At 28.2% G+C, this 18,861-nt stretch overlaps 3 protein-coding genes across 3 annotated transcripts; all 3 read right to left on the bottom strand.

Moving 5' to 3' along the window:
* Nucleotides 1-1,648: 1,648 nt before the first annotated feature.
* LOC126660972 (uncharacterized) lies at nucleotides 1,649-4,033 on the bottom strand. Its single transcript, XM_050354703.2, has 5 exons — nucleotides 4,025-4,033; nucleotides 3,709-3,789; nucleotides 2,977-3,050; nucleotides 2,378-2,474; nucleotides 1,649-2,178 (listed from the first exon to the last, which is right to left on the bottom strand). Exons 1-5 carry the CDS (start codon nucleotides 4,031-4,033, stop codon nucleotides 1,852-1,854), a joined length of 588 nt encoding a protein of 195 aa, XP_050210660.2. The 3' UTR covers nucleotides 1,649-1,851.
* A 1,931-nt stretch (nucleotides 4,034-5,964) lies between these two features.
* LOC126659651 (uncharacterized) lies at nucleotides 5,965-6,834 on the bottom strand. Its single transcript, XM_050352966.2, has 2 exons — nucleotides 6,733-6,834; nucleotides 5,965-6,616 (listed from the first exon to the last, which is right to left on the bottom strand). Exon 2 carries the CDS (start codon nucleotides 6,614-6,616, stop codon nucleotides 6,182-6,184), a length of 435 nt encoding a protein of 144 aa, XP_050208923.1. The 5' UTR covers nucleotides 6,733-6,834; the 3' UTR covers nucleotides 5,965-6,181.
* Nucleotides 6,835-11,831: 4,997 nt separating this feature from the next.
* On the bottom strand, nucleotides 11,832-13,199 carry LOC126661027 (uncharacterized). The gene is made up of 3 exons (XM_050354780.2): nucleotides 13,161-13,199; nucleotides 12,674-12,728; nucleotides 11,832-12,442 (listed from the first exon to the last, which is right to left on the bottom strand). The coding sequence occupies exon 3, from the start codon at nucleotides 12,440-12,442 to the stop codon at nucleotides 12,050-12,052; it is 393 nt and encodes a 130-aa protein (XP_050210737.1). The 5' UTR covers nucleotides 12,674-12,728; nucleotides 13,161-13,199; the 3' UTR covers nucleotides 11,832-12,049.
* Nucleotides 13,200-18,861: the final 5,662 nt, after the last annotated feature.

Genomic DNA, 18,861 nt, shown 5'->3' with positions numbered 1-18,861 from the left:
ATACTTTTTTCTATTTTAAAATATACAAATAAATCCTTAAACTTAAAAAATAATCAAATACATCCAAATAATTAATTTATTTTTTTAATTTGATGAAATAATAAAAAATTAAAAAAATTATTATTATTTTTAATTTTTTTGTCGGAAATATTTTTAAAAAAGTTAAAAAAATTAAAAAAAAAATCGAAATATTTTTTAAAAAAACTAAAAGAAATTATTATTATTTTTAATTTTTTTGTCGGAAATATTTTTAAAAAAGTTGAAAAAATTAAAAAAAATTCGAAATATTTTTTAAAAAAACTAAAAAAAATTATTATTATTTTTAATTTTTTGAAAAAAATGGTATTTTTGTACTATTAATAACATTAATATCTAATTCGTATATAAGTTAAAAATGAAAGATTGTTTTAAACTTTTTTTCAAATGAAAAGAGTACAATTTAATGCTTTTGGGTAGAGATGAAACATAAAAACTCAAAATTGGGTACAAATGGTATTTTTACAAGGTAAGGGTATAAACGAAAAAAAATGCAAGGTGGGGTTTTTTTAAGAAATTAAGCCTAAAATTTAATATCTTAAAATGAACAAAGGATCACTTTACCCCCCGAACTTGGCGCAAAGTATTAAAAACGTCCAAATTAGCAAAACAGGATCACTTTTACCCTGAACTTGTTAAATTTGGTACAAAAAGCCCCCTCCCCACTCTCACCTCAGAGAGTGAGATACACTCTCCGGTTTTAATAGTGGTTTTGTTTTATAGGGTGGTTTTTTAGTGGTAAAAAGGTTTAAAATAGTCCTAATATTTATTTCACAATATAAATTAATACCTAATAAATTAAAAAAATACAATTTAATCCTTTTAATTTTAAAATTTTATATAACAAATTGACCCCTAAATTTTATATATATGACCAATTAACTCCCAAATTAATTTTTTAACAAAAATATTAAAACTTTAACAAAAAAAAATTTAATTTTTTTAATTTTTTTTTAATCATACACAGACCCATGGGTCTTGATGAACAGACCCATGGGTCTATTTTTTGTTCATCAAACTGATGAACAAAAATGTTCATCAGTTTGATGAACAAATCTGTTCATCAAAAGATGAACAGAGTCTGTTCATCTTTTGATGAACAGAGTCTGTTCATCAAGCTCAGGCGAGGAGGAGTCCTCGCCTGAGCTTGTTCATGGACACAAACGGGTTCGCCTGAGGCGAACCCAGATGCAAACGCATCTGGGTTCGCCCCCAGAACCGGCGAGGAGGAGAAATCAGAAAATTAATTTTTTTTTGTTTTGAAAAAGTTCGAAAAAGTCCCTGAATTAATTAAGAGTTTAATTTTGGTTAATTAGGTTTAATTTTGGTTAATTAGAATTTAATTAGAATAAATTATTAATTTATAAAACTCACTCTCCAATTAAGGTGCCACATCAGCGTAACGTAAGGGGTTTTTTGAGCCGGTTTTGACAAGTTCGGGGTAAAAGTGATCCGGTTTTGCTAATTTGGACATTTTTGATACTTTGCGCCAAGTTCGGGGGGTAAAGTGATCCTTTGTTCATCTTAAAATTATTAAATCATTCTTATCATATCTTTGAATCACATTTGTTGACAGTAAAATAATGCTTGAAATTACTTCTATCAACATGGCTAGCAATAATCAGATACAAACATTTAGATTAGATATTCATGATGTTCAACAAAAACATGTAATTAAACATTACATTACAACACAATTTAACTGATCTAACACTTAGATTACAACTTAATTAATAGACTGATTAACTTTTCAGAACAAGCAATTATTCAAGTGCGACGTAAATGTCTTCTTTCGCGGAAAAATGCCAATTGCGCCTACATAAATTTTTCCGCTGCCTCAGCGGAAATCTTTCGAAGTAAAAAAGAGTCGAACCTCTCGATTTCAACACCACAATTTGCTCTCAGGAAGTCCACAGCAAGTTGTGAAACTTTCTCCTTTGCATCATCATAGTTTGTATCGGTACGAACAATGCAGACTTCGTTGACCATCTGTTTCGAAACCGGATGCTCGTAGCTGAAGTAAACATGGCCGTAAAACCAACCCTTCATCGACTTGTCGAATTCGTATGTCTGAGCTGGTAATTTCAATCGTTGCAGAACACTAGTCAGCATGTCTTGGTGAGGAGTCCTAATAGTAGTCATCTGTGAACAAAAATTCCAGTCAATTTTACTAGCAGTCTGCTCGAAATTCGGCTCGATAAAATTGAAAATATTGTAACAATTAATTATGCTATGATAAATTAAATATTATTTTGAACAAACTATATAATACTTTCAAATCTAATGATATTTAAAGTTTTATCTTATATGAATAAAAAGTGTACTTAAAAAAAGAACAAACCTCAGAGACAAGGAGTAAGTGAAAAGGCGTATCTTGGCAGTATGCTGTGTTTATATTTATAGCAACTCTTGCCAGGGGCAGATTGGTCTTTTCAGTGCTATAACGTAAACACTAAGGCTCCAGCAAAACAGCCCACGTGGTATGATTTGATGTAGGACAATGGTTTTAATGTACCCTTAATATTTATAGCAGGGCATAAGTTAGTCCCTCGTAAATTTTTTATTTCAAATAAACGCTAAATGTTATAAAGTTGGTTCACTTGTGCCCCAGGGGCTAGAGTGTTGCACTGTTATATTTTTTATTTGAGATATGATTAGTGGGAGTTAGTGGGGTTAATTATATTAGTGCACATCATTTTTTAAGAACAATTGACTGGCTGTTAAAGGGAGAGTTAAACCCCTGTCCTCTAAAAATGCACAGTAAAAATAGGTTTTTTTTGCGGATAATTATACAACACAAGTATTGTAGCGTTATGTTATTCATACAATAAATAAATAGTGCGTTAGCATGTAGAATATTAATAATAAAAAAATAATTAATTTTTTTTTATCACAAATATTTATTAGCTTATGGTAACACTGATATGGCGAAACGATTACACGGATAAACACTCTTCTTTTACTGTAGCTTCTACTTTCTCAGCTTGTTTTGCTAATAGTTTTTTTAGACTAAGCTTTTGAGTTGTATTTTTCAGAGCATATTATTTAGAGGCCGTTGAGGTATACTATAATTAACAGTTTTATACCATTTGTATCAAAAGTTTATTTAATGGTCCGTCAGTTTTAGTTTCGTTAACTGAGAGATCCTTTTGTTAATTTGAGGAACCAAATCGTTTAACGGATTGAAACTCGGGTACCAAATCGCTTAAAAGTGAGGTACCAAATTATATAATAAAATTAAAAGTGAGGGACCAAATCATTCACAAAAGTAAAAGTGGGGTACCAAATTATTTGAAAATAAGTGCCGAAATTAACGGAGGGACCTAATAATTAACATAATTAAAACTGAGAGATCATTAAGTAAATTTTTAAAATTGGAGGTAACAAACTGTTAATTATATGTTAATTATGATATATTTATGAGACTTTAGTATAATTTGCTCTATTTTTTTATATTCAGTTAAGTTAATAAAGTCTTTTTTGTTTTCCAGAGAAAAAAATCATAATCATCGAGATTGACAATAGTTAACAGAGTTTTTAAATTTATTGACAGCATTATACACGAGGGTATAAGTGAATTAATTTCAATTAACATATGAGGTGATTATTGGAGACCAAAACTTTAAATTTATGAGAGGCCAGCTTGTATCCCTTTATAAATATTAGGGGTACTTTTGAACTATTTTCCTTTGATGTAACATGAGCTACAGTAGCTCCTACCTGGCCCCTACTTCCTAACCTGACCCCTACTTCCTGACATGTACAAATACAAAACTTGTTGAAGAAGATTTAACCGAACAAAAGACTATTTCGCCCCTTAAATTTGACACACAATTTTAAATACAACTTATTACGATGCAAATTGACAAAACACCCCTAACATATTTAGTATGAATCATTTCAAAGCATGTTCGAATATTAGCACACATCAAAATGATAACAATAAGGACAAACTGTCTTTTTCCCCTACTTATCTGTAGTCTCTAACCAGTGTCATTTTTCTAAAAATAATAATATTATATTATCGAGCTTATTCAAAGTTTTTGTTTTTTTAAACCAAATGAAACCTTCTTCATTCAATAATTGATTATTCAAAGTTAAATAATTGATTATTTATTTTTATTTTTTATTTTTTTTAACAAAGGCTAAAACTTTCATTGATGAAAATGAAAATTACATAGATGAATGGTTCTTCAACAAATTAAAAGAACTATTCTAAAATAATGATGAGAGCTGTTAATACAGTCATCGATTAGGGCTTTTTCAACCATCAAAAGGTTACCCAATACATACATGGTTCAAATTGAAAATACGATCTTGAAACGCTTGATTCTTAAAACTTCAAACTTTCCAAATCCCATCTTCAATATAAATCCATTAGTGATCTTCCAATTTTTAGATCTACAAAAACATAGATCTAAATCTTGAACGGATCAAAGAGGAGTTAAAGACTTTATTCAATCAAAATAACATTCAAATAAACACCTTAGAAAAAAATTTATTGCAACAAAAAAAGTAGATCAGCGATTAATAATACTATGGGCGGAGAGAAAATGATTTTCCGGTTAACCGGAAAAATCATCATCTCCCACCAGCATAAAATTATCATTTTTTTTTTAATTTTTTTTAACATTTTACAACCTATTATCATTTTATTCATGATCCGTTATCACTATAAACGTCAAAAAAATGAATTTTTTTCTTGCATATACCCCAAAAGTACAACTATTTTTTTCCCTAGAAAATAGTCGTTAGCATTACAATTAATACTGGATCACGTTCGTGTCGTGTCGATCCATTTTATTGATACAATTATAGTAAAAACAAACGCGATAATTTTAACTACTCGTATGAAATTTATAAATTTTAGCACAACACAATTCAAAGAAGATAATAAAATTAATTTACAATTTAATACTCATTATTTGTGGTCGTATTTAATTAACTACTTAATTATTAAATAATTATCGATGTATATTACACATAATTTAAAATATATTAATCCTTTATTTTCTATAATAAAAATATTAAAATTAGTATAAGAATATTATATAAATAATTTGACGAGATAATAATATAAGTTATATTGTATTAATTTAAATAAATTAATATAATATTTATTTAATTATTTAATTGTGTTATTTGAACAAATAAATATTATTTTAATATATATCAAATTTTAAACAATATAAAATTTTACACTTAAATAATACTATATGTAAAATCCTAACCAATAAGAATATATATAAATTTGTTAATTAACAAAAAAAATTATTAGTATAATTAATAAAAATATAAAAGATATTAAGAGAGATAAATAATAAAAAAAATAAAAAAATAAATATTTTTGAGAAAATATTGATAATTCCCATTAAAATGAATTAAGTAAAAACTCTGTTAGGTGAAAATCAATCAAATTGATGAACAAGATTAGATACCTCTCCTTAGAGATGCCTTAATTCATATGTGAAGGATATAAAACTCTCTAGTTCTCAAATATTTATTATTTTTATATTTTCACATATATTAAAAAAATAATAAATATATCTAAATTTATAAATATTTTACTAAGTTATCTTTTTAAATTTATTATTTTTTAAATTTATTAATATTAATTATCATGACTCTTTATTTATATTTTTATATTCTTTTAATAAATTAATAAAAAAAATATATAAAAAAAATAAATACTTGTTAAATGCTTTAAAATGACAAGTATTATAAAACAGAAAAAAAAATTCTCTAACGCAACAACTATTTCAAAACAAAAGGAGTACCAATTTATGTAAACCAAGTTTTATAAAATAATGTCACTGATAATCAATTTATGTAAACCAAGTTTTATAAAATAATGCCACTGATAATCTGATTCCTCACTCAAATTTAATCATTAGTTCATCTAAACTCAGATTAAACTCCATAACACTCTTTGAACCAAACATTAAAATTAGATTATCCAACAACATGTAGTTAAACATAGTGCTACAACGCAATTCATACGATCAACAGTTATGATTACAACATAATTATAACTTAAACACCCATTAAAACACAGACTAAAGACACATCCAATCCTCTAACACATAATATTTATTATAATGATAAAAACACACATAATTAAGATACTGATCAGCTTCTCAAGCAATTACTGAATTACGCCATGCAGCCTTGCTTCCTTCTCGAGAATTGCCATCTTCGCTTCCTCCCGCTCACATTTCTTCTTAAGGATCTTAGTCTTCGTTTCGATATGGTCGAGATAGGCGGTAAGTTCAGCTATAGCACCGGTAAGCCTCGGAATTTGAGTAGAGCTGTAATCCAAGATTTCAAAGCCATAAGTTTCCTTCAGAAACTCTATAGCCATCTCAGAAACCTTCTCCTTCGCGTCATTCATGTCGGCCGTGTCGGTACGGGCGACGCAAGATTCAGAGACCATCGTCTTTGATGCAGGATGCTCGTAGCTGAAGCAGACACGGCAGGCCATCTCCGACTCGTCAAATTCGTATGTTTGAGACGGCAGTTTCAACTGTTCCAGGAAGGAGCTCAGCATGGCTTCGTAAGGGATCTTTATAACGATACTCATCTGTACAACAACGAATAAAACATCATGTTAAAAATCTAGTGAGATTCAACTGGAATTCATAAGCAATAGCAAGCAAAAATATAAACCCTAAAATCTGAAAATGTTTAAGAACAAACCTTTTTAGAGAAGGATTAAGTGTAAAGGTGGATGGTGAAAGTAAACTGTGTTTTAATTTATAGAACTCTTGCTAGGGATAGATCAGTCTTTTGACTGTTATGAAGTATGGACACTAAGACCTCGACAAGGCAGCCCACGTGGTATGATTTGATGTAGGAAAAATGGATTAAATGTAGGAATAACCCATTTTCAGACCCTAAACTATATTTATTTTATCTGACCCTTAAAATAATTTTTTTATCACTATTTAATCTTTCAACTAAGCAAAAATACATTATCAAATCCCTATATAATAAAAATAACATTATTTTGTTATTTTTGAAAATACAAATTATTATTCTAAACGGCATCGTTTTTATCAGTCAGAGACTAGAAGATAATTTTTAACTAAATTGAAAGATCAGATAAAAATAAAAAATAATTTAAAAACCAGATAAACAAAATATATTTAATTTGAGAATCTGAAAATGGATTTTTTTTAAAATAAATCCTTCATATTTATAATGGGGAACAAATTAGAACTTCTTTAATTTTTTTATCAAATAAAGTACATATGAATGTTTGGCAAGATAAATCTTAATGCCTCACTTATATAACATTCTAAGTCTAATTTTTATAATATTACGAAAAAAAAATACTAACATTTTCCTTTTTATGTTTTGTATATAGTCTAGTTTCGAAGGCCGGTCATTTCATCATATTTTTACGCTAGCAAAAATTTAGAATTTTATAAATACTGTGTTTAAAAGGTTGGGATTTAATACGCCAAGATACATATTATTACACTTTTTAATAGCATGATATGCCGTGTCTTACAAAATCAAATTTTTAATTGAAGTGGGTGGAATTTTACTTATCCGAAATTTTTATCATTTGTTTTTTTACTTGAATCAATTTATAAATAAAACAATTGTTAAACTTGAATTGTTTAAAATATATTATCAAATGTTTTTTTATATATAAATCTTTTTTTTCTGATCAATTTGCATATTATAAAAACATTTAATTAAAGTGGAAAGAGATTTTTATTATAATTTTAGAAGACTAAAATGAAAGAAATTATGACAACAGCAAAATTATAGATAAAATTCTCAACACTTTGCAGGTTGAGGGTGGCCGAGCGGGCTGGCCACGAGCCACCCCTAAGCTCCACTCCACCACTACCTCTTGCCAGCAATGTCGATGACGGAGTTGAAAGGATGGCGGTGATCCGGCGGAGGATTGACAGTGATGGAATGAAGACTAAAGAGAATATATACTACATAAGCGGTATATTGATGCTCTGAGTTTTGTTGGATTATTGCCAATTTCTTTATTTTGTACTAAAATGATATTTTTGAAAAATTTATATCAATTTGGTACTATTGTTTCTATATTTTTTTATTTAAATTATTTTTGAAAAATTTAACAATTTTTTATGACGTAACAACTGGAGTAAAAATGTTGTTTTTTGACGTGGAGTTTGCTCCGGTTGCCACATTATGAAAAATGGCCAGAATTTGTAATAGAAATTATAATACTAAAAAAAATACAAATTATCAAGATAGTCCCATTCCGATACAAGGAACAAAAATTTAGTACCGTTTCAAATAATAACCCGAATTTTGTAGAAAATGTTACTGGCCCCTTACTAGATGACGATGTGTGGGTGGGGGAAATGCACACAGATGTAAATGAAGACTAGAAAGCTGGTTACGAAATTACATTTCAATAATATATCAATAATTCTATTAAACTGAAAGAGGATTTATGCATAAAAATGTGGTGAATTAAGATTAAATATACCCTTAAGTGAGCATTTCACAATCCCCGTTGACAAGAGTTAACAGAGTTTCTTTAGTTTGTTGACAGCATTACATTCAGGGGTATAAGTGAATCGACTTCAAGATATTAGATGCTCATTGGAGATTGAAAATCTAAATTTTATGAGGAACCAACTTGTATCCTTTTGTAAATATTAGGGGTATGTTTAAACTATTTTATTTTGATGTAACATGAGCTACAGTAAGTCCTACTTCCTCACTTGACCCCTACTTCCTGACCTATACAACACAAAACTTGTTGAAGAAGATTTAACCGAACAAATTACCACTTCACCCCTTAAATTTGACACACAAATTTAAATGACTTAGTGATAATAAAAAACTTAGTTAAACTTAAAAATTATAGTAATTAATATAAATGATTTAATAAAAATTTATATAAATCAAGATAAATTTATTTATTTCTTAAACCATGTGAATAGCCAAATATGATAAAAATTTATTTATTCATTTAAAGAAGGAATATAATATTATGTTAAAAAGCTGCTGTAAATTCAACTGAGAACCAAACAAAAATAGAAACCCTAAAATCTGAAAAAGAACAAACCTTAGACAAAACGGATTAAGTGCAAAGGTAGATGTTGACAGTACTCTGTGTTTAATTTATATAGCAACTCTTTGCGTGTTTTGCTAGTAGATTTTTAGACTAAGCTTTTGAGTTGTATTTTTTTCATTTTCAGTTAAGTTAATAAAGCTCTGTTTTGGTTTCCAAAAAATAAATTCACAATCGATATTGACAATAGTTAACAGAGTTTTTTAAAGGCTTAATACATCATTTGACCCCTAAACTATACACTTTTATTCTCTGAGACTCTTAAACTAATTTGATATTCTATTGGACCTCTTAACTTTATTTTTTGTTCTATTTAACCCGTCAATTGTAATTTTTTTGCCGATCTGACCTTTTTCATCCAACGTGGCAAAAACGCGTGTTTTCAAACGCGTTGAAGCGCGTGAAGAATAATTAAAATGCATAACTTGTTCTATTGAACCCCCGAACTACACTATTTTATTCTATTTGACCCCTGAACTTATTTTATTTTCCTATTGCACCTTCAAACTTTTAATTTTTACCCATTAACCTTCTCAAAAATACAATTATTTAACTTTTATCCATTTAATCTTCTAGAAAAATAAAAAAATATTGAAATTTAGTCAAATAATTACATAATATAACTTCTTGTACATGTATATATTTGTTTACATTTCAATAATGATAAAAGAAGTTTTGTCTTTTTAACGATATTATAAAATATATAAATTTACTATACTGTGATAATATTAAAAAAAAGACTGATTTTTTTAAAAAATTATAATTTTTAGTATATTTCACGAATTTCCAATTATAAAAATTTTAATACACCAGCTTTTAATTTTTTGCAATTTCAAACTTTTCAAATCAATTCTGAATTTTTAAAATTTGTGTTAAAATTGGAAAACACGCTAAATTTCATGACTTTTAAAGCCTTAAATGATTTTTTCAAATAATATGTAAAGTACATCATTTTTTATTTTAGATTAAAAAAAAATATTTAGACTTAATATATTTTTTGACCTCTAACCTTACCTTTTTATTTCCTATGACCTCTAAACTATTTTAGTGTTCTATTGGACCTCTTAACTACTTTTTTATTCTATTTAACCCCATGTCAGCAAAGCCATGTCAGCAATTTTATCCACGTCATCGCGCGTGGTGTGCACATTCCGTATGAGGGGTTAAATAGAACAAAAAAAAGAGTTAAGAGGTCCAAAAGAATACGAAATTAGTTTAGAGGTCGCAGAGAATAAAATGGTATAGTTTAGGGGTCAAATGATGTATTAAGCCTTTTTTAAATTTATTGACCGCATTTCACTCATAGGGTATAAGTGAATCAACTTTAAAATATTAGGTGTTTATTGGAAACCAAAAATTTAGATTTATGAGGGGCCAACTAATATCCCTTTATAAATATTAGGGATATGTTTAAACTATTTTCCTTTGATGTAACATGAGCTGCTGTAACTCCAATTTTCTGACCTGACCCCTACTTCCTCACCTGACCCTCCTATTTCCTGACATATACACTAAACGACTTGTTGAAGAAGATTTAACCCAACAAAGGAACACTTCGCCCCTTAAATTTGACACACAATTTTAAATATTACTTATTTTGATTCAAATTAACAAAACACCCCAAACATGTCTAATATGAATCGTTGTCGTTTTATGCATTAAAAATCTCTAAAATCGACAACGTTCAAAAGAAGGCCATCACCCTGTGACACGATCCTTATCAACTGGTCCTAACAAAAACGCATCTATAATCCATCCCCTATATTCAGTTGAAGATTCGATTTATAAGTCACCCAAACAACATCTTTTTTAACACATCCTGTATAAATGCCTTTCCATAAGTGCGAGAGAAGTTAAAGTTATGCGAGAGAAGTTAAAGTTAACCGAATCATATCGTACCAGAAATTCATGCCCCAGCTACAAAAAAAACCACCTTAAACGAAAGAGAATCTTTATCGGTTGATCTTTAATTAATATAGATAAAATGATTTGCGAATCAAACCCGTATTAGCACAAAATGCATATTTCATATCCAATCATTACAAAAATACACTTTTCCGGATCTTACTAATATAACTTCCTTAAATTTGATTTAATAATAGTATGCTTAACTCAAAAAAGAGTTTGAATTGATAAAGATTGTAATAATTTAACCTTTTTAGATTAAAAAATCATTCAAATCAAAGAGGTAAAAGAAGGCCTAATGTCTTAAAAAACTCCGACCTTTTAGCCCCTTTTTAATCATACCTGACGTTGAAAATTTGTCAATTTTACCCTATTTTGCGTTTTTGTGTTTCAATTGTACCTTGAAAAATTAAATTAACGTCTTTTGCGTTTGGAAATTTATTTAAAACATTCTCCATGTCTCGCATATATTGATTGTATATTTTTAAAATTTATTTAAATTTAGTTAAATTGATTAAAAATTTAAATTAGTGTTAATTTGATTATGATTTTTAGTTAGTTTTTAAAAATAAAAATAAAAAAATTAACAAAAATTAAAATATTGGGGTACAATTGAAAACGGAAAATTCAAAAGTGAGTAAAATTGACAAATTTTCAACGTCGGGATGGAATTGAAAAAAAATTGAAAGGTGAAAGATTTTTGAGTGATTAGACCGGTAAAAGAATGATATCATATCTTTAAAATTTTAAATCATACTTGCTGAATGAAATAATATTGATGGAAAATAACAAGTTCAGTCTGTTCAACAAAAACATGTAATTAAACATTAGGCTATAACACATTAATTCAAACGATCAACAGTTAGATTACAACTTAACTAACTTCACATACCCACTTAAGACACTAACAAAGACACATCTAATCCTCTAAGCAGACATCAGACATAATATATATACATAACATATCTATATATTTAGGTTTTATACACATAAGATACTAAGTAACTTCTCAAGGGATCGAGGACAAGCAGTTATTCAAAGCATGCGTTCCATAATCTTTATAGCGCGGGCAAGCCGCTTACATTCCTTCTTGATGGCTTTGTTCTTCCTAGAGAGAACATCAAGAACATTGTTCATCTTTCGGATTTCGATAGAGCTATAATCTATGATTTCCATACCATAATTTGCTCTCAGAAACTCTATAGCGAGTCCAGAAACTCTCTCCTTTGCATCCTCAAAGTCGGTAGTGTCAACACGCGCAACGCAAACTTCATTGACCATCGTCTTTGAAATCGGATGCTCGTAACTAAAGTAAACATGGCAGACCTTCGTCGTCACGTCAAATTCATATTTTTGAGACGGTAATTTAAGCTGTTGCAGAATAGTACTCAGGATAGCTTCGGACGGAATTTTTATAGCAGTAGTCATCTGCACAACATTTCCGTCGAAAAAACATTTCACCCCAGTTATTAATTTACTCGCGGTAAAACAAAACTAACTCCAGCATACATGAACACAACGTACATTTATCAAGGTGAAACCCTAAATCAAATTCAAGAACCCGCGATTGTTTATAACTAAAGTTGAATAATTAAGATCAATTTAAAATGAAAATTGAAAGCCAAGAGTACTAAAGAATGAACATTTAATTAAAAATACCTGGGTGAGCCAAGATTGAAATGCAGAGTAGCAAAATAATACAGTACTTGATGTCCTGCAGAAGGCATAAAAATAATAAAAACATTAAACATATGAAAATTATGCTATAATTAATAATTGTGCCTTAATAAACTAAGTAAAATTCCAATTTAATAAATTTACATCACATACTAAACTACTGTAATTAATTGAACTGAAAATTAAAATTAGCTTTAATTTCAAACACTGGAACAGTCCAACAAGTTGCATGCATAAACAATATATTTCTTTTAAATAGCATAAACAGTATTTGAAGTGATCATAAAAATTCAAAGAAAGAGCTAAAAGATATTAAGGAAAAGGCAAGTAATTAGATTATATATGGTTATTCATAAAAAAAAAGATTATATAAGCTTATTTACATCAATTAATTAAGAACACAAACCAACAAAAATAGAAACCAAAAAACCATAAAAACAAAAGCTTAAAGAAGGAAGAAAGAACAAACCGAAAACAGAAAGAACAAGGCAACAAGTGATATTGTGAATTGTGTTTTATTTATAGCAACTTTATACAGGGGTAAGTCGGTCTTTTACAGGTATATATATGGACACTAGGAGTTCAGATAGATAGCCATGTGGCATTGAAGTAATGCATGTATAGTTTATAAAATAAATTTTTTTATCTATTATTTTAACATTAATAAAAATATTTTCTCATTAAATTATTAAAATTTTAATTAATATTTAATAAAAAATTAAATTAAATTAAAATATTTATATAATTAAATATGAAATTGTAATAAAAATATAAAAAATTGATTAAGTAAAATAAAAATTTATGTGAATAGTGTAAACTTATATATAAGTATTTATTATTCATAAACTTTGTTTTAGATTTTATTTTAATCTATAAAACTTCGCTTTAGATTGACAAATAAATATGGGTTGAATGGAAAAGTGTGTCTTAAATTTCAAAGTAGATACAAAACCATCTCCAATCCATAGTTATTTTTGAGTATTTTTTTTAACTACAACCCGTATCTACTTTCCACCTCATTTCTTTGTTTATGAATAGCTCATTTTTAGTATGCACTATTCGTACAAACTCATTTTTTGATTAATTGAATATTTATTTTTTAATTATAATTTATATAGCTAACTTTACAAATATTTATTTTGATCCAAGTTTTTATTAAATATTAATTAAATTTTTAATTTAATCCAAATTATTTTTATTGATAAAAATAAAATAAATAAATTAAATTATTTAAAGTAAATATATAATATTTAAACAACATATTTTTTTTATTAAATATAAATCATGTTATATTAAACATAAAAATTACATTACATTAAACAAGAATATAAATGCACACCTTGCACCTCGTAATGACTTGATTGATCATTTATGGAAAAAATATACTAATGTGGCGGCATAAAGAAGATTGTTTCAATTGTAATTTTATTATTAATATTTGAATGTAATGTGTTATTTTATTATTAATATTTAAATGTAATGTATTACTTTAATTTTAATATTATTATTTCAATTTTAATTATTGTTTGGTTTATTTTTTATAATGAAGATTAAATAGTATTTATAAAAAAATAATATTTAATTTAATATTATTTAAACATTATTAAATAAATTAATAGATGAGGATGTATGTATTTAAAATATAAATATAAATGTGAAATGATAAATGGTTAAACATAGTAATATTGAATATAAAAAAGAATATATAGAGAATATTCTGTTGCTGTGAAAATGGGGTACTATGTTTGAGTAAAAACACTGTAAAAAACTCAAAAGTGTGTAAATTGAAATTGAAAATGAATTTTGAATTGGTGATGCCTAAGTGGCCTGAGTTAAAACACATTAACATATATAAACCCATTCACGGAATAAATATTGAACAGAGTACATCAATAATACTCATTTTATGGATTGAGCCTCCTCTCCTCAACAAAACCAAACAAGAAGAACCCCGGTCACGTGCCAAAATCCAAACGAAGCAAACATAAAAAAAGAATTAAACGGAAAATTCGAACCTTGATGAACTAGAGGGGTTGTGGCGCTGCCACCACATCAATGTGTCACTACAGCCGCCCTAACTGGCACAGCCGCCAATCCAATTGACGCCATGATTTAGCACTTCTAGATCTTCGATTCTAGTCTCGAACTTTGTTTTTGTGTTTTCGGATTCATCCAAACTTGAAATCACTCCCCGTTTGAACTGGTGGTTATATGATTAATTGTAGAATATTTTTATGTAACTTTTCTGGAGCTTTTCTAGTCAGCACGCTGCTGCCACGTCAGTAATGGACCCATGTTGCCACATCACCAATGACATCATAAGCCCCGATGCCAAAACTTCAGCACAACAACGTTTTTGGTATTTCCTGTTTTGTTAGGACTCTGAATTAATTTTTATTTGGAACAACAAACTCATGGAAACCAGAGAAACAATTTTCATGAATGTTTTGACCAAATTTTGAATGTATGTCTAAATTTAATATTAACAAGATTAATCAGATAATCACATTAATTTAGTTTAAAACTAATCAAATACATAGAAATTCTAAAACTGCCATGAAATATATATAATTAGTAGTTGTATAAGTATTGAAGACAGTAAATAATAATAAAATCAATCACACTTTTACATTTAGTTTAGACTTTGTGCATATAATAATTGGAATAAATTCCACTTTTGCTTGTTATATGTTAGAAAACTCTAAACTTAGATATTTATTTAGGAGTATTTTCTTTTTGCTCACAATGTTAGTTTAAATCGAGTCATATGTCAGTCATGAATGGAAGACATGTTTATATTTGTTTCTGCACTTATTTTCAATCATTTTTTTTATCTTCCAACACTTATTTTGAAATGTCCTACTTGATAAGATTGTCATTGGCTATATAACGTGAATTAATCTGTTTGGTATATGCTTTTAAAATCGATAAAATTAATAAACTTTTTGGGTTGGTTCCATATTAAGAGGAACCGTAAATCTGACGGTTTCAAAGCAAAACCACTGATTTTGAAACCCTTACCATCTCTACTATTTTTAAGGAAAAATTTGTAGTCGAAAAATCTGAAAATGCACCTGAACATCTCAATTAGGTTGATACCATTTTAGCGTATGCATCATTTTTTTTGGCTACCGGGTCATAAAATATATAAAAAAACAAAATTCGATTACAAACCAACAAGGATAAACCCAATAAAGAGAAATAAAGCTTAAAACGCTTAAGCTAAAACTCAAGAAACCAAATAAGTCCAATGAAAAAAAATGTCAATTAAAAAGAGAACTTAGCCTAAGAAATAGAATTTCCTACGACGAGGATTATTTTGCAAAAAGAAATTTGGTAAGCAATCCACTCATCAGACCACACTACTATAAAACTGCATTTTAGCAACGGATTTTTCCGTCACTAAAGGCTGAAATCCGTTGGTAAATTAAGTTTTCCGTTGGTAAAAGGCTAAAATCCGTCGTTAAATCAAAAAATTTATGTCAGTAATTCTCTGTTTTCTAGTAGTGTCAGGAGCAAGGAAATGATGCACGACCTGAATAAGTGAAAATGACATTTGCAACCATATCTCAGAGTACATAGCATGGTGCTAATACAAGCAGAAGATTAAGCTGGCAAGCAATGTTAGATTTTGGATTGTAATAATATGCATACGTACTTATAGATACATATAAACATGTAGACGTACATGTATTATAGTTAATAATCATATACATATTGTTGTCATAAAGTTTAGAGGACCCAATTGAGATGTTATAATCTAATTTAGGGTCAAAGTCATCTAAAATAAAGTGCGGGGATTAATTTATATGTGTAGAATTCCTGAGGTGTAAATTACTAATTAATAATGCGCTTATTAGTAATTTACACGATTAGTTATTTACGAAAAGGTGTGGTCCCTAATTGATGTGTCTATTGGGTTTGTTTAAATAGGTTTCTCATTTGCCATTTAAACATATGCAAAAACTATAACACAATCAATTAGAAGATCAATCCCCCTACTCTTATTCTTCTTCAAGATTTCAATCATGGATTCAGGTATGTTCCGCATTTAGTTTTCTCAAACAATCTTCTAAACAAGAACTTAAAGTACTTAACTTATTAAGTTTATCTAACAATTGGTATCGGAGCCAATCTTGTTTAGAATTGTTTGTGTTCTTGATTAGTGATTATATATATATGCATTTTATTGATAATTTATATTTATATAATCATTATATGAATTCATGATTTTATAAATGATCCAACAATTTGATTTTCATTTAATTGATAAAATTATGAAAATTAAATTAAATTGAATTTTTGTTTAAATTCATTAACATTAAGATTTATTGTTGTGAATTTGGTACGTTTTTACATGATTTGGTTCAAATTATATTTACCGTACATTTGTGACTTTAATTCAATTAAAGTTTTTTAAGATCTTCTGAGTCATTTGGGTAACTTGCATTGTTAAGATTTTTCGGATAAAATTTAAAAATTCGGATAGAAGTTGTATATTTGCACTGCTTGCCCTATGCGAAAAGTTGTGTCCATCCTATGCAAACCGATATGAGGTTTATGGTTATAAAATAAAATAGTTATAAAATAAAATAAAAAACAAATTGCCTACACAATATGCACCCCTTGACAAGGGAAGCGTGTATGTGACACGCGCAATATGACCAAGAAGGGATATATATCAGGGGACACACGCATTCATTTATTAAGATTTTAATTTTATGGATAAAGGTTTATTTGGTCCTTAAGTTTTATTATATTATTCGGAGTAACAACGCATTATAGTTTGCAGCACTGTTTTATCGTTAAAAGTTCAGTTTGATGCTTTGACTTCTGTTATGTTATTATACTGCCCTTTAATTTTTTTTTTTAACTAAATCCGAAATAATTACAGTTTAGTCCAAATTAATTTTTTTAATTCAGACTCATCCTTTATCCATGGTATATTTATATATTACTATATTAGTAATATTATGGACTATAGTATCATATTTTAAGAATTTGGTGATTAATTACAATAACTTTAAATTATTTATAAACTTAATTTTTCACTTGAATTTATTTCAATAGTATAGTCACCAAAGTGATTTCCGCTGTTCAATTATTTTCTATTGTGAATTATTAAGTGGTAGTATATGTATTTTTCATGTGAATAATATATTTTTCCAAAGAAAAATTATTATTTTGCAGAAATTTACATATACATGTAGTTATGAGTAAAATAGCTATTAGGTGTCCGTTGTGAATATTTAATCGGTCCAAAGGAAGACTAAATATTTGACTGGATATTACTATTTTTTACTGGATTACTACACCAAGAAAATCAACTATGAATTTATTCTCTATCCAAAGATTAGAATTGGTGTCACAATGATTATCTTGAAATGGGTTGTTATTATTATTGATATATTTAATCACTATTTGTTATTACTTTTTTTTTATGTGTGAGCTCATTATTTTGTTTATACATTGTTCTCTTTACAGCTGATTTTGTTAATGCTTCTTCGCTTACTGCCACAATTAATAGCATTCCGATGCTTAGTGGTAGCAATTTTAAAACTTAAAAAAATAAGTGACTATGGTATTGGGATGCATGGATTTAGACCTCGCATTGAGAGAGCCATGTCCTACACCTCTTATGGATCTAAGTTCTTCTGATGAACTGAAGAAATTTGAGAGGTGGGATCGCTCTAACCGCGTAAGTCTAATGATTATGAAAATTACCATCCCAGAGACTTTTCTGGACACCATGTCTGAAGAAATTGATGCTAAAAAGTTTCTTGATACCCTTGAAGAGCGTTTTGCTAAAAGCGATAAGGCAGATACAAGTGCATCTTTAAGAAAGCTTGTATCTATGAGGTATAAGGGTAACGGAAGCATAAGAGAGTATATCTTGGAAATGTTTCATCTTTCAGGAAAATTAAAGACACTAAAAATCGAGATTTCAGAAGATTTGCTCGTTCATTTAGTGTTGATATCACTTTCTCCCCAATTTGGACAGTTTGAGGTGAGCTATAATTGTCAAAAGGATAAATGGACATTTAATGAGCTCATCTCTCACTTGGTGCAAGAGGAAGAGAGGATAAAACAATATAAGACTGAAAGTGCTCATTTTGTATCAACCTCCTCTAGTCGTGGCAAAAAGAGAAAAGGAAAAGAGACTGCGGTGT

This window comes from Mercurialis annua, linkage group LG8 (genome assembly GCF_937616625.2).
Source record: "Mercurialis annua linkage group LG8, ddMerAnnu1.2, whole genome shotgun sequence".
In the NCBI taxonomy this organism is placed as follows: domain Eukaryota; kingdom Viridiplantae; phylum Streptophyta; class Magnoliopsida; order Malpighiales; family Euphorbiaceae; genus Mercurialis; species Mercurialis annua.
Note: the sequence above shows the minus strand (reverse complement) of the source record. Positions and strands in the feature narration are given on the sequence as shown.